Below are 17564 nucleotides of genomic sequence, written 5' to 3' on the forward strand. Positions count from 1 at the left end.
AAACTTAAACCAGCGAATACACTTGCAATCACAATGTTTAGGATTAATCAACAAAGCATAAAAACAGCCATCAGCACACACAATTTTTAGGATTAATCAACAAAGCATAAAAACAGCCAAACCACATTGCACAGTATAAGCATAAGCAGGTAAAACTCCTTTGCAAGGACTAATATTTCAAAAATCAGATTTGAGCTTTTTAGAAAATACAATAATCTTTTTCTTCAAAAACCAAACTCCAACGGTATAGATAACCTGATTCAGCAAAATGGAATATCTAATTCCAACTTTGACTCAAGAAGAATGATTTTTTCTACACACTATGGAGGTCATGAATATTGAATTAGCCTCATGTGAGTGAAACTGAATGGATTTCAAAAAAGACAACAACTGGTCCTCTGAATTTGCATTTCACAGAATGGCGACTGCCATGTCATTGTTTGTCAACATGAGGTCAAAACAAGATGGCAACTGATTTCAAATGCTGACCTAGAGAACAAAGAGTTTTTTTGCAAGAAGAATGGCTGTCTCTGAGGTGTTGATCTCAACAAAAAACCTCATTCCAGGCTAAACTTCAGAGCAGTATAACAGCACGACGCTCTCAATATGCTATACAATTCAAACAAGTTAATACAAAATAGTTAGATACCATCAAAACTATTTAGTCTATGGTCGTCTGGGCAACTCTCACGCTATTGTGCGACCAAATTGGAAGCCAGTCAAACACTATTAGAAGAATATCGTCTATCTAACGCACGAATTCCGCTTTTCTTTCCGTAATGCACACGCAATGATTAAAGAGTATACTTCAGACTTCCACAGACTCTTATCACCAATTAAACAAGAGACCATCTCACTTATTTGGGACAATGAAACAAGACGATTCCATCTGTTCTTGAGACTAAAAACGAGACGATGCCATCAACTCTCTTTCACAAGAAGAGTCCATCTTTGACTTGCTAATAAAAACGAGAAAAGATACCATCTATTTCTCTGTCAAGAAGATACCATCTGTCTTGAGAATATACTAAACGAGAAGAGTCCATCTATTTCACTCGTCAAACACAATATAATATATAAATACCGGCTTAAAAGCACATTAATATATATCCGGCTTGGAAAACACACACATTATAATCATGCAGTTAATTAATGAACAAAGAAAGGAATAGAGACTTACCCTTGCTTGGTATAAAACAACGCCACGTGGTTTGGTTTAAATTTAGATATTTAACATTAAAATGCACAGTTATTCTCCGGATCCGCCGGCCGCCATCAAACACACAAACCTAAAGTTTCCTGCATAAGCTAGTGAAGATTTGATTTAACCGGTTCTTCTTACCACTGTGTGTGAGCTCTTGTTGTGTGACGTAGGGCCGCGGCGGATCCAGAGAACAGCTGGCTTGGTTAGTTCTCCCGGGTTCACGAGGTCCTGCGCGTGGTTGCCAACTATTGAAGTATTCGATGTTCTCGCGCCCAGGAGAGGAGCTTAGAATGAAGAGACTAATGGAGTCTCTGAAAAGGTTCAAATGGGTAGTTTAATTAAGTAACGTGGTTAAAGAACAAGCATGAGTAAGGAGAGACAAAGCCGGTGTTGTCTTCAGGGTGGGCTGCAGCCAAGGAAAGAGACCGAGCTGTCCTCTGTCCGCTGTTTTTATCCATGTCTCGTCATCTCCCGCTGTGCAGATAGTGGGTCCTCCCTACTCATTTGCCGGTTCGATATCGCGAGAGCACAGATGATTTCGACATTGGTATTCTCTGCCTACTTCCTTAAGCATTTTCTCCTCATTATCTCTGTCATGACTTTCTATTTAATACCTTATAAACAGCTGTAATCGTTAGTTTAGAAGTCCTAGAAACACTTTTACGACACAGTTCTCATTTACGGTAACTCCCTCTGACGTCATAGCTTCTCACATGTGTGTAAACACTACGTTCCTTCATTTAATCTTCAGCAGTAATAATATCTCGACGTCTATAGATGTAGTGTTAAAGCCCGTACGTTTGTGTGTAACACTCCAAGTCATTTTCACTTTACATTCAGAAAACGTAATATTTAGTCACATGCTAACCGGATAAAGGATTTTCAGAATGAAAGTTTGGCATTGATTTCCTGAGAACTTCCGGGTTTTTCCACAATAAAACAGCTTTAAACTGACGATATGTTTTAGACTGAATTATGCTGTTTTACATTGATTTTAATTTCTAACACTGGTTAAATAAAGGTTAAATAAAAATGTAATAAAATGTTATATTACTTTTGAGTTGCTTTCACCAAAATAACCACAAAAGAATGGCGCGATATTTTAAATGCTAAAATGTAGTTTAGTGCAGCTCATTATACATCCAGTGAAAGGCAATGTGGTATAGCATAACAACTGTGTAGGCCCTTAAGGCTACCAACAACTTTTATTACACGGCTTAGTTGAATACTCGATTCTGATTGGTCAATTCAGAACACGTGACACGTTGTTAATACAGTAGTACAGACCGCTGTCAAGGACTATAAAGACCGTTGCTAAGGATGATCAAGAAAGAGAAAGGAAAAGAGGTTAAAAGACAGAGCGCTGGACGTCAGATAAATCACCAGAAGAAGGCAGACAGGAAGTAAACACTAACATGAACACTGTATGAACTACAGACAGGAAGTAAACACTAACAGGAACAGTGTATGGACTACAGACAGGAAGTAAACACTAACATGAACACTGTATGGACTACAGACAGGAAGTAAACACTAACATGAACACTGTATGGACTACAGACAGGAAGTAAACACTAACAGCAACACTGTATGGACTACAGACAGGAAGTAAACACTAACATGAACACAGTATGGACTACAGACAGGAAGTAAACACTAACAGTAACACTGTATGGACTACAGACAGGAAGTAAACACTAACATGAACACTGTATGGACTACAGACAGGAAGTAAACACTAACAGCAACACTGTATGGACTACAGACAGGAAGTAAACACTAACATGAACACAGTATGGACTACAGACAGGAAGTAAACACTAACATGAACACAGTATGGACTACAGACAGGAAGTAAACACTAACAGGAACACAGTATGAACTACAGACAGGAAGTAAACACTAACAGGAACACTGTATGGACTACAGACAGGAAGTAAACACTAACATGAACACAGTATGGACTACAGACAGGAAGTAAACACTAACAGGAACACTGTATGGACTACAGACAGGAAGTAAACACTAACAGGAACACTGTATGGACTACAGACAGGAAGTAAACACTAACATGAACACTGTATGGACTACAGACAGGAAGTAAACACTAACAGCAACACTGTATGGACTACAGACAGGAAGTAAACACTAACAGCAACACTGTATGGACTACAGACAGGAAGTAAACACTAACAGGAATGTTAATGTTTTTAAAGCTCGGTTGGATGCTACTCAATCGGAAGCTGTTGGTACCTGTGCATGTGGATAGTTATGTAAATTGTAATCCCTGTAATGCTACTGTATGATGTCCTTTTGTTGCTCTGTTATGTTTTTAATGTTTCATGTGGAACCTACTTGACCAAAGGCCTGTACTACGAAGCTGGATTTTCGCTTAGCCGGCTAAATTCAGGGAAATCTCGGGCTTTCCGGTCCTACGACGCTGGTTCTCTTTTTAGCAGGATAGATCTCCATGGTAACTTATGCTGAGCGGCAAACCTGCTCCGGAGCAGGTTAGGTGGCAGGCTAAGAGATCAACTCAGTGAAAGCACCGCCTGCTGACCAATCAGAGCTCCGTGTGCGGAGTTTAAAGCGATCAATTCATATTACAGGATAGAGGAAATACAGAAAAACTGCCGTTGCAGGAAAGACAGCCTGCAAAAATCAACTGACTGTGTGAACGTGAAAATTAATAGAATATCCCCTCCCATCTTCAGAGCAATCTGACTATTATAATATTAGCGTTAAGAAAGCTTACTTAAATATCTGCCACGACATAAGTAACCGGATCAGAGTAACATTACGTACAGTCCGCGGCACTGTGAGTGCAGACGTCGATGTGTGCCATTATCATTCATATCACATCATAATGTATCATATATCTCCTTATCTGAGTCAGCTGAGCCGTATCTGGCCGTGCAACACTCACAGTGTCACATACTGTATGCAGAAGTATTATTTTAAGCAACACATTAAGTTGACGAAACACTCGAGTCAAATTCTCCTAATTAAAGTCAGATCGTGTCTTAGACGGGGCAGTGATATCATAAACCTGTTAATGTACGCATTCAAACACTTTTTCTTTTACCAGCTGTATTCACCTTGCAGGTGCAGCTATGTGGCTTTGATCCTGGATAAAGTGTTTAAGTCATGGATGTTTAAAGTTTAACTTCTTCATATTTGACTAATATTAAAGTTCACTTTTCATTCAGGAAGTATGACGCTGCGCTGTCAGTTTGCTTGTCCGTGTTTGTGATTGGTCAAATGCTCCAAATACCACCCCTTTCATGTGAACGCGCACCTAACTAGATAGGACACGGCTGGCTTGAGCGATCCACTTGATAACCGGCGTCGTAGTACAGCTTAGCGCCAGCGCGTATGTTTTGGCTTAGGCCAACCGGCTAACTCCAACATATCCAGGTTAAGTTGAACCAGCTTCGTAGTACAGGCCTCAGGTCTCCCTTGAAAAAGAGATCAATGATCTCAATGGGATACAACCTGGATAAATAAAGGTTTGAAATGAAATGAAATAGAGAGCATCCTGACCTTCTACAGGTGCACGATAGAGAGTATCCTCACTGGCAGCATGACGGCCTGGTACGGCAGCTGCACCGACCTCGATCGTAAGGCTTTACAGAGGGTGGTGAAAACTGCACAGCACATCACCAGGACAGAGCTGCCATCCATGGAGGACCTTTACTCCCAGCGGCTCAGGAAGAAATCACTACGGATTATCAAAGACCCCCATCACCCCAGCCACAAACTGTTCTTTCTGTTGCCGTCTGGCAGACGTTACCGCAGCATCCTGGCAAGGACAAGAAGATTCGGAGACAGTTTCTTCCCGCGGGCAGTGAGACTGTTAAAACATTGAACTGTTGAAACAACTTCAAACATTCATCTGCTACTCAGTAGTATGTATCTAATACCTAATATATATATATCATTCCAATAACTTGTATATAGACTCGTACTGCACTATTCCACATCATCACTTTATTTTATTTTATAACTATTATTATTTTTGTATTGCTCTTGCTCTTATTGTTATTATGTTATTATGTTGCATTGTTGGAGAAGCCTGTGACATAAGATTTTCAACTACATAATTACTCTGTAGCTATGTCAGATTGACAATAAAGAACCTTGAACCTTGAACCTTGAACTTTAGTGGTTAGTGTTTAGTGTTTAGTGTTTGGTATTATGTGTTATGTGTTATGTGTTTAGTGGTTAGTGGTTAGTAGTTAGTGTTTAGTGGTTAGTGTTTAGTGTTTAGTGTTATGTGTTTAGTGGTTAGTGGTTAGTAGTTAGTGTTTAGTGGTTAGTGTTTAGTGGTTAGTGTTATGTGTTTAGTGGTTAGTGTTTAGTGTTTAGTGTTTAGTGTTTAGTGTTTAGTGTTTAGTGGTTAGTGTTATGTGTTTAGTGGTTAGTGTTTAGTGTTTAGTGGTTAGTGTTATGTGTTTAGTGTTTAGTGTTTAGTGTTTAGTGTTTAGTGTTTAGCTGTCAGCCTACCAGACTCTCCCTCACCTGCCTGATTCAGACTATTAAGGCGTTGTGCACACGGGAACGTTTGCGTTTATGCACAGTATGCGCTTTCAAAAAAGTCTTCCGTTCACATGCATTAGTTTCATTTAATGTGTCTGTTCAAACGAGACCGCTGGACACGCTGTAGTACATATGCCGGGACTGTAAGTGGCGCTGTAACTTCCGCCACAAAATACACCAAAAGCAGCGAAGAAGACCCCCGGAGAAGCCCGGAGCAATGTTGCCATGGCTACCCTTCTGTTTATGCCCTGCGGTGGATTTAGCAACATGTAGTTCATGTAATTCTCCATGTCCACTTGTTGCTGATGGTTGTGGTAGAGGAGCTGTAGATTTTGCACTAACATCTGTAGCATGGTCAGTAGCAGTAGCACTAGCAGTAGCTACTGACAGGAGGAAGTGTGTGTGGCGATTGCTGGTATTCAGCGGGATATAGTAATTTCCTCAGCATGTAAATATATGGATAAATGCAACGGGGAAGTTAACTGAAAGAAACCGAATCTGTGGATATTGCATCGACCGACCAAGAAGCACGTCTCCGTGGAGAGGACGCGCTCAGAAAGAGAGATATTCTCTACAAACACCGGGTGAGATCGCTCCTCTGGGACACGCCGGTCCTCTGCCTACATTTCTCTTTTTGCCGCCGACGGGCGCAGGAGCAATGAACAATAATGGCCTGGATTAGGCAGTAAAGACAATTTTGGTGTATCGCAGAGCGGACTGTTTAATTTTGTTTGTGTTGTTTGGCTGGAAAATTGTCAATATAATGGATCAATGCATGAAATCTGACTCTGTTTATTTTGTTTAAGGAGTATATTGGGCGTTAACAATTCTGGGTTGCCTTTTATAATATTATTTCATTCAAGAACCCCTTGTGCGTTTAATTAACACAGCTATTTTTGATAGTTGATCGTTACAGATGGCAGTGAGCAGCAGAGGTGGGGAGAGGTGGGGCTATCGTCATTTTTTCAGGAAATATTCGTATATAGACGATTACACGGACTCGTTTGACCCCCCAGAGAGTTTTGTTTGCAAATCTATCCACCTTGGGACCCGTTATCGTTTGTGGGGTCCGTTTCTATCGGCCTCATGTAAATAATAGGGCTATACGCAAGAGAAACTATGCAGATACAAGCAGTTTTGTCCTTGTGTAAACGGCACCTAAGAGTTAGACAAAAACAGTCACGACTTGTTAGACCGGTTCTGACACGCCCTGCATTTTTCTCTGATGATGAGAACTCAGAGAACAATCAGACTGCAACTCATTCTGCCTGAAACACTGACAACAGTACATGGAGATCTTTCTAAACTCATTCTGCTTTCACTCAGAGAGAAACCCTACGCAATATTTCAGACAGATGTTTAGAATCAGCATCAAGAAACATGTGTCCTGTTCAGTGTTGGGCAAGTTAAATGTAATACAGTACATATTACTTATTACTGTCTCTTTTAAGTAATAAGTTACATTACAATATTACTGTCTCTGAAATGTAATGAGTCACACTACTTTTGTCACACTACCAGCTGCTCTTGCAGTAATAAGTAGCACCTTTCTTACTGTCCTAATGTGCACAATGTAGTGACTGCTTTTTCCTCTTTTGTTTTCTTAGTTGTGTTCTCTGTATTTCATATGTCTGTGTTCTGTGTTCTGTGTAACGTTGCTGCCTTCTTGGCCAGGTCAGCATTGACAATGAGATTTTATCTCAATGTTTTTATCTGGTTAAATAAAGGTTAAATAAAAAAAAAAAAAATGTTATATTACTTTTGAGTTGCTTTCACCAAAATAACCGCAAAAGAATGGCTAGGTATTTAAAATGCTAAAATGTAGTTTAGTGCAGCTCATTATACATCCAGTGAAAGGCAATGTGGTATAGCACAATAACTGTGTAGGCCCTTAAGGCTACTAACAACTTTTGTTACACGGCTTAGTTGAATACTCGATTCTGATTGGTCAATTCAGAACACGTGACACGTTGTTAATACAGTAGTACAGACTGCTGTCAAGGACTATAAAGACCGTTGCTAAGGAGGATCAAGAAAGAGAAAGGAAAAGAGGTTAAAAGACAGAGCGCTGGACGTCAGATAAATCACCAGAAGAAGGCAGACAGGAAGTAAACACTAACAGGAACACAGTATGGACTACAGACAGGAAGTAAACACTAACAGGAACACTGTATGGACTACAGACAGGAAGTAAACACTAACAGGAACACTGTATGGACTACAGACAGGAAGTAAACACTAACAGGAACACTGTATGGACTACAGACAGGAAGTAAACACTAACAGGAACACAGTATGGACTACAGACAGGAAGTAAACACTAACAGGAACACAGTATGAACTACAGACAGGAAGTAAACACTAACAGGAACACAGTATGGACTACAGACAGGAAGTAAACACTAACAGGAACACAGTATGAACTACAGACAGGAAGTAAACACTAACAGGAACACTGTATGGACTACAGACAGGAAGTAAACACTAACAGGAACACAGTATGGACTACAGACAGGAAGTAAACACTAACAGGAACACTGTATGGACTACAGACAGGAAGTAAACACTAACATGAACACTGTATGGACTACAGACAGGAAGTAAACACTAAGAGGAACACTGTATGGACTACAGACAGGAAGTAAACACTAACATGAACACAGTATGGACTACAGACAGGAAGTAAACACTAACATGAACACTGTATGGACTACAGACAGGAAGTAAACACTAACAGCAACACTGTATGGACTACAGACAGGAAGTAAACACTAACATGAACACTGTATGGACTACAGGCAGGAAGTAAACACTAACATGAACACTGTATGGACTACAGACAGGAAGTAAACACTAACATGAACACAGTATGGACTACAGACAGGAAGTAAACACTAACATGAACACTGTATGGACTACAGACAGGAAGTAAACACTAACAGCAACACTGTATGGACTACAGACAGGAAGTAAACACTAAGAGGAACACAGTATGGACTACAGACAGGAAGTAAACACTAACATGAACACAGTATGGACTACAGACAGGAAGTAAACACTAACATGAACACGGTATGGACTACAGACAGGAAGTAAACACTAACATGAACACGGTATGGACTACAGACAGGAAGTAAACACTAACAGGAACACTGTATGGACTACAGACAGGAAGTAAACACTAACATGAAAACAGTATGGACTACAGACAGGAAGTAAACACTAACAGGAACACTGTATGGGCTACAGACAGGAAGTAAACACTAACATGAACACAGTGTGAACTACAGACAGGAAGTAAACACTAACAGGAACACAGTATGGACTACAGACAGGAAGTAAACACTAACAGGAACACAGTATGGACTACAGACAGGAAGTAAACACTAACAGGAACACTGTATGGACTACAGACAGGAAGTAAACACTAACATGAACACAGTATGGACTACAGACAGGAAGTAAACACTAACAGGAACACAGTATGGACTACAGACAGGAAGTAAACACTAACAGGAACACTGTATGGACTACAGACAGGAAGTAAACACTAACAGGAACACTGTATGGACTACAGACAGGAAGTAAACACTAACAGGAACACAGTATGGACTACAGACAGGAAGTAAACACTAACATGAACACTGTATGGACTACAGACAGGAAGTAAACACTAACAGGGACACAGTATGGACTACAGACAGGAAGTAAACACTAACAGGAACACTGTATGGACTACAGACAGGAAGTAAACACTAACATGAACACTGTATGGACTACAGACAGGAAGTAAACACTAACATGAACACAGTATGGACTACAGACAGGAAGTAAACACTAACATGAACACAGTATGGACTACAGACAGGAAGTAAACACTAACATGAACACAGTATGGACTACAGACAGGAAGTAAACACTAACATGAACACAGTATGGACTACAGGCAGGAAGTAAACACTAACATGAACACTGTATGGACTACAGACAGGAAGTAAACACTAACATGAACACTGCATGGACTACAGACAGGAAGTAAACACTAACATGAACACTGTATGGACTACAGACAGGAAGTAAACACTAACAGGAACACAGTATGGACTACAGACAGGAAGTAAACACTAACATGAACACAGTATGGACTACAGACAGGAAGTAAACACTAACATGAACACAGTATGGACTACAGACAGGAAGTAAACACTAACATGAACACTGTATGGACTACAGACAGGAAGTAAACACTAACATGAACACTGTATGGACTACAGACAGGAAGTAAACACTAACATGAACACAGTATGGACTACAGACAGGAAGTAAACACTAACATGAACACAGTATGGGCTACAGACAGGAAGTAAACACTAACAGGAACACTGTATTGACTACAGACAGGAAGTAAACACTAACAGGAACACTGTATGGACTACAGACAGGAAGTACACACTAACATGAACACTGTATGGACTACAGACAGGAAGTAAACACTAACATGAACACAGTATGGACTACAGACAGGAAGTAAACACTAACAGGAACACTGTATGGACTACAGACAGGAAGTAAACACTAACAGGAATCTATCATATATTGCACTCTTATTGTGTTTAGTGTTTAGTGGTTAGTTTTAGTGGTTAGTGGTTAGTGGTTAGTGGTTAGTGGTTAGTGTTTAGTGGTTAGTGTTTAGTGGTTAGTGGTTAGTGTTTAGTGGTTAGTGGTTAGTGGTTAGTGGTTAGTGTTTAGTGGTTAGTGTTTAGTGGTTAGTGTTTAGTGGTTAGTGGTTAGTGTTTAGTGGTTAGTGTTTAGTGGTTAGTGTTTAGTGTTTAGTGGTTAGTGGTTAGTGGTTAGTGTTATGTGTTATGTGTTTAGTGGTTAGTGTTTAGTGGTTAATGTTTAGTGGTTAGTGGTTAGTGGTTAGTGGTTAGTGGTTAGTGTTTAGTGAACTTAGTTCATGAGAACTCTTTAGTTCTCATGAACTACAGATCGCGTTCACACCGGAATAAGTCCCTGAGGGAGGATTAGGCAAATGAAGCCGCTGACGTCACTTCTTCTTCTTCTGCTTTGGGTTTACTGGCAGGCCGCAAACAACTTCACGGCGTATACTGCCACCCGGAGTCCCCGGCCGGAAGTCCCCGGAGTTGGGGAAGGCTTCAGTAGAAGCTGCTGGGACTCCCAGCAGCTTCTACTGAAGCCTTCCGAGTAAATCGCCAGAACGCCGACACCTCCTCATCTCCACCGCTCCCATGTTTTCTTTTGTGTTGCCATAAGTTAGTCTCTCTGCGTTTCTGCCCGGGGCTAATGCTAATGCTAATAATGCTAATGCCAGGAAAATAAAATGGCGGCTTCACAAAACTTTTTGGGAGTTTTACGGGGCGTGGTTTGCAATCCGCCCAGCCAATCAGACATAGGAACCTTTTTCTCCCAGGAAAGTACCTGCTCTCTAGCAGGGACGGGAAAGGGGGTAAAAAGTCGAGGAGAGAGGAGGGGAGCCGAGGAGAGAGGAGCCGAGGAGAGAGGAGTCGAGGAGAGAGGAGGGGAAGCAGCAGGCGGTTAGAGAAATGAGAACTCCTCTCCTCTGAGCGGTCATTTCAAAGAGACGTCCCTTAGTGATGCCGTAGCAACAGCTGCATCATCTGTGAGTGTTTCGTTAGAGCTCTGTATTTTGTAATCTCTGTTAGCTCAGCTGAACATTGTTCCCCCACATATTCACCTTTCATTCAATCTGTAACGCTTTGTAAAGTATCTGTAACGCTTTGTAAAGTATCTTTAACGCTGTGTAAAGTATCTGTAACGCTTTGTAAAGTATCTTTAACGCCGTGTAAAGTATCTGTAACGCTTTGTAAAGTATCTGTAACGCTGTGTAAAGTATCTTTAACGCTTTGTAAAGTATCTGTAACGCTTTGTAAAGTATCTGTAACGCTGTGTAAAGTATCTTTAACGCTTTGTAAAGTATCTGTAACGCTTTGTAAAGTATCTGTAACGCTTTGTAAAGTATCTGTAACGCTTTGTAAAGTATCTGTAACAAGTATGACACGAATGTAGGAATATTTTGGAAAGAGCATCTCTTCTGATGTGCAGCACTAAAACATTAGTCTTAAAGGTACCCGACAAATAAAGGGAGACATATAGGCTCCATACGTTAGACACACACACACACACACACACACACACACACACACACACACACACACACACACACACACACACACACACACACACACACACACACACACACACACACACACACACACACACACACACACACACACACACACACACCAAAGCTTTTGGCATTGCTGCTAAACGCATAGAGAGATAAGACAGAGAATCTATGTACTTTTGCCTGAAATCTTGGTCAGTAAAAGAGATCCCTTTACTTCCCTGCATCATCAAAGATGGTTTTAACCCTTGTTCAATCATTGCATTGATAATGAGATAGCTGTCAAAACCCTTAGCATTGTGAGCGATGAAGGTTGTATTCTTGAACTTGGGGCGCCTAAAGTGTGTCAGAAACTGCAGTGCACAGTCGGTGCCCTCAGCGACCCAAATTTCGCCTGCAAGGGTTTTTGTACACACCAGGAAGGGGACATGTACACCGTCTGCCCCCGCCATTGTTTCAAAATCATAAAACACAATGTTGTCATTGTGTTCTGTCTCTTTGGGTAACACACCGATGTAACACAGATGTTTTTCACACTCGCCTGTAGAAGCAGAGGGTAACTTTTCATTACATGTTTTACATTTTTTCACCGGACACTTGTGTGTTTTATCTGCACTACTCTTGGGAATGTAGTAAGAAAGTTGACAATCTACACACTTTTTGTTTAAATCACAGTTACTGGCAATGTCTGATGCTCTCTGTGTCTGTTCTTTATGTCGAGCGTGACAGCCGACCGTACGGCAAGTTTTGTTACAGTCTTTACAAAAGATGGGTTTAAACTCTTCCAGAGTACACGAGGGGTCAAGGCAGACAAAACAATGGCCAATACATGAATGATGCCACTGCGAGCTGTAGCCTGTGTAACAATGTTTGCAGACATAAGGAGATCCTAAAAACCCCTTCAAGTTTTTAATCCCATAGTAATGGTTTTTGAAGAGAAACAAAAACACAGTTTTATCTCGTTTGGGACCGTCTGTCTGGAATTTACAGAGGGCACGATCTTCATCGCCTCTGTAAAACACCACAATGTTGCATTTTAAACTCTCTTCGAATTTATCAATGTCGTTGAATGTCACAGCTGTCTGATCTGTCAAACCCACCCCCCTCTGAATCTCTCTACCGCGTTCAAACCCTTCCCTATCAGTGAGGTTGTTATGCAGCAACAGTGCTAATTTAATAGCAAAACACAGCTGGTTGGAGGGATTGTGAACAATGTAAAGAAAACGCTTCTTCTTTTTAACAATTTCATTGTCCAACATTTTACTAGCCAATCTTTTAGTACCACCACGAGGGGAATGAACAATCTGCACCACTAATTCAAGATCGCTGTCTGACATAACTGCCCAATTTGACTGCACTGCATTGAAGAGGGCATCTTCAAAATCATTCAGATTATTATCATTGTTGGCATTTAAAATGGCTGACACGTTAGCCTGCAGCTGCTCTCCCCTTAGCTCAATCTGTACAAGATCTTCCCTCTCTGCTTGTGAAAAAGCCTGATCTAGCAAATCATGTACATTCTCCATCAGACTCTCATAATAGGATGTATAGTCTGCGTCATCGTTAGGAGGAGTTAGGACTAGAGACTGACTCAGTTCTGTGTTATTGAATACGGGTCGAGACAAAACATGTGTTGAAGCATTCTGGTTGTCATTAACATTTCCACCATTTTGTAATGAGGGGCCTGGTGATTCTGAAGCATTCGGGATGCCATTTTGATCAACGTGTCCACCATTTTGCACGGAGGAAACTGGTGATTCAACATTGACGGAAGCTTCGCTAACATTATTTGACTCATTGAGTTGAAGTACTTAGTCTGCGAGCTGATTTAAAAGCACAAGACCAGGGTACGCTTCAGAGTTTTGGTAGCAGTCTAGAACCCATCCAACGCGCCACCTAATGTTATTGGATAGCTTGAGTTTGTTTCTGAGGGGGTGGAAGGCTCGTTTACAATAGTTCTTCGTCATTTAACTCGTTAATATTGTCTGAACACTGAGGAAATGACATTTCACTATAGGTTTATTCATCTTCGCTTAGGTCATTTATATCATTTAAGCATTGAAGAAATGACGTTTCTCTATCTGCTAAATCATCCATGTTTGACTGTTTATGAAATCACCCCAGCAAAAAAAAAAAGAAAGGAAATCAAAAATACATTTGTCGCAGCAGAAGAAAACCACACTGCTTTTTTACATTTATGGACATAAAGTCAACATACCGCTCGATACATCAATAGCAATTTACATCAGAGGCCTCCAGCTTATTCAGTTGGTGTAACCATAAAGTTGGCGGTAACAGCAATGTAATCGTAGGGCAGATCTATACAGAAAAAAGACAGAGAGATAAAAAAAGAGGGGTAAGTATTTGAAACACTGAAATATTACATTTAGCAACAATTCATTTAGCGATCATCTTATAAAATAACCATAAAGGTCATTTACCTGTATGATAACTCGTTATGAATGTGTCTGTGACGGGGTCGCCCCAGCCCGGCTCTATGGTCGCGCTGAAAAATTTGAAAAATGCCTGACTCTCAGGCGGAAGTTGTGTTGAGGGGTCGCTCCAGAGCTGCTGAAGGGAGGCGTTGCAGGGGGGTGTGTCTGTCTGACGTGTCAGGAGTGTGTCTGGGATGGCTTTACTCTGCGCTGAAAAAGTCAAAATCGACCTGAAGCTCAGGCGGAATCTGTGTTAATGGTTCGCCCCAGAGCTGCTGAAGGGAGGCCTGGCTTCTGAGGGGGTGAGGGGTTCGTTTTCACACGGTGGAGATCTGTCATCGTGATGGCTTACTGATGGCTGGCTTAGGCTGTAGACTTCGTCACCTTGTAACAAAAGAGCAAGTATATAAAACGTTATTATGGATACTTTACACATCAGCAAAAGAAAACATATTTTGATTTAAAAATATACAACACACACACACACGCACACACGCACGCACGCACGCACGCACGCACGCACGCACGCACGCACGCACGCACGCACGCACGCACGCACGCACGCACGCACGCACGCACGCACGCACGCACGCACGCACGCACGCACGCACGCACGCACGCACACACACACACACACACACACACACACACACACACACCCCAATGGCTCTCTATACACTGTACACAGCATGTTAACCTTTTTAAACTATAGGCTAAATGACATGATACATCATCAAGTCACACCTCTTTCACAAAACACCTGCAACGACTTTCTAATCCAAGCAATGACCGAATCCTGAGGGACCTGCAGGCTATGTAAGGTCCAGGCACACCTCTGACTTCTATCTCAACAACCAAAGAGATAGTGAGAAGATGAGAAAGTCAACTGATGAAGACCAGCTGCTGACCAACGAGAGGAATCAGGAGACGCCGGTCCCAGCGCTGGAAAGCTCGAATGCCATCCTGCTTCACCTGGAGGTATTCATGAGTGTTTGATTCAAACTGTTTCAAATAGTTGAAAAATAGCTGGCTTTTTTCATTGGAATACAAAAATGGATGAATTTCTAATGACAGAATATTTATGTGCAGTTTAGTTTGCTGGATAAAGGTATTGACCTCTGTGCATGTTATTCTTCCTGTAGGTTCAACACCCACTCTCCCATGTACTACAAACGTTTGAACACCAGTGTCCCGGTGCTGAAACTGTACTTCGGTGATGGGTGCCTGCTGAAGGACTACAGGATCAGCCGAGACTCCTTGGAGGCCTTGATGCGGTGTCTGGGGCCTGAGAGGAGACAGTTTCAGTGTGACGATAGACAGTTAGACCTTGGGTTGCACAATGACTTTAAACACGTTGGCTTTTCAGTCATGTCACAATCATAACATGTACGTTCAGCTTTGTGTCAGATAAAGATCTCCTTGTATCTTTTCAGTAAACATGTTTGTTTGTTTGTCTACTTTAAAGAAGGCTTCATGCTTGATGTAACCCTTGTATGGAGTTCGGCTCTGTGGGACCCGTTTTCACTATTTAGCTAAAGAAAAATTACATCAATTATTTGTTCAAACTCGCTCTCAATGGCCGTGGCTCATTTTCTGTGAAGAACATATATCAGAACCCATTGTACACCCCCCCCCCCCCTTTTTACATTACATACAGGGTGTTCAGGTCCACTGTGTGTGTGTGTGTGTGTGTGTGTGTGTGTGTGTGTGTGTGTGTGTGTGTGTGTGTGTGTGTGTGTGTGTGTGTGTGTGTGTGTGTGTGTGTGTGTGAGAGAGACTTGTGTGTCTGCCAGGTAGCAGCATTGCTGATAAACTAAAGCTCCGTCTCCTGTCTGCTCTCACGTTATGTTTTGAACCGATCTTTATTTAGTTCACTCTCTATCCAAGCTGCACATTCGGGCCGAGACACAATAAATGATGCTTCTCCTTCTCACAGCTGATCAAGATGGCCAAAAGATTATCTGCTCAGAGAACCATGTGATGATGATGATGATGATGAAGAGGTTTCAGAATGTGAGGATCACAGTGACTTTGAAGAAGAGGAGCATCAGCTGGTTGAAGTAGGCCGAGCACTTGAATTGATGAATGTGATCTACATGTCAAAGGGCTAATATGAACCATATATGTGTTTATATGGCTTTCTTTGGGATGAAGTCAACTTCTGTATTTTCACCTCAAATAGTTTGATCGTGTTGAAACCCCAAAAGGCAGCGGGTCCACCAGACCCACGAACACTGGCTGATAACAGAAATATGACAGAGGAGAGGAGGAGAGGAGGAGAGGAGGAGAGGAGGAGGAGAGGAGGAGAGGAGGAGGAGGAGGAGGAGGAGGAACAGATTGACTTCATAGACGCTGCTTGTTCTAAATCTTTATTTAACTTATCGATCACTACAGTCTTCAGGATCAGCTTTAATACGTTGCTTCAAGAAAACTTTATTACAGACACAATCAGTGAGACACACGGTAACCAATGAGAAGCCTCCATTTAAAACACCATGTGACCTCAGGACAGGAAGTGGTCTCCTCCTACAGAGGACACAGAGGACACAGAGACGCTGAGGAGTCAGGGCAGACCCCAAACCCAGCGTAGAGAGGTTCAGTGAATGTGGTTCTGAAGGTGTGGAGGAGGATCAGAGAGGAGGAGGAGACTCTGTAGAAGGAGAGAGAGCCAGCAGGATGATCCAGATACACTGCTACTCTACCAGAGGAGGAGGAGGAGGTGGAGGAGGAGGAGGTGTGTGTTCCCCTCTTATTGTGCCTGACATAGTAACCACCATCATAGCAGTCCAGACTCCAGGACTGATCATTCCATCCAAACTCACCGTCCCCACCGCCTCCTCTCCTCCTGATTCCTCTGTAAGTCACTGATATAGAAACCTCTCCTCTCCTCTCGACCTCCCAGTAACAGCGACCAGTCAGAGCTTCTCTGCACATCAGCTGAGGCCAGCCATCAAACCTCTCTGGATGACCAGGATATGGCTGCTTCTTCCGCACCCATGTCACCGTCCTGTTGTCCTCAGACAGTTTGAGGAACCTGTTCACTGTGTTTGAGTCCACGGTGAGTTCACAGGAATCTGAGGAGAGACACAGACAGCAGTTTATCATCAGACTCACCTGAAGGCTTTCCTCTCTGTCAGTGATCTTTCTATAAAGCTTCAAGATGTCATGTTTTAATGAATAAATAGCACCTCCATCATCTGTGTCTCTAGACTAGAGAGAA

The 17564-nt window shown here is 41.9% G+C and overlaps 1 protein-coding gene across 1 annotated transcript; it reads right to left on the reverse strand.

The window, feature by feature from the left end:
• Positions 1-16699: 16699 nt before the first annotated feature.
• Positions 16700-17520, reverse strand: LOC117496387 (stonustoxin subunit alpha-like). Its single transcript, XM_034148037.1, has one exon. The coding sequence runs from the start codon at positions 17447-17449 to the stop codon at positions 16871-16873; it is 579 nt and encodes a 192-aa protein (XP_034003928.1). The 5' UTR covers positions 17450-17520; the 3' UTR covers positions 16700-16870.
• Between the last annotated feature and the right edge of the window lie 44 nt (positions 17521-17564).

This window comes from Trematomus bernacchii, unplaced genomic scaffold (genome assembly GCF_902827165.1).
Source record: "Trematomus bernacchii unplaced genomic scaffold, fTreBer1.1, whole genome shotgun sequence".
NCBI lineage: Eukaryota > Metazoa > Chordata > Actinopteri > Perciformes > Nototheniidae > Trematomus > Trematomus bernacchii.

Coding starts and splice junctions, on each gene's coding strand:
- LOC117496387 (XM_034148037.1), bottom strand. CDS start 17,449: ATGATAAACTGCTGTCTGTGTCTCTCCTCAGATTCCTGTGAACTCACC.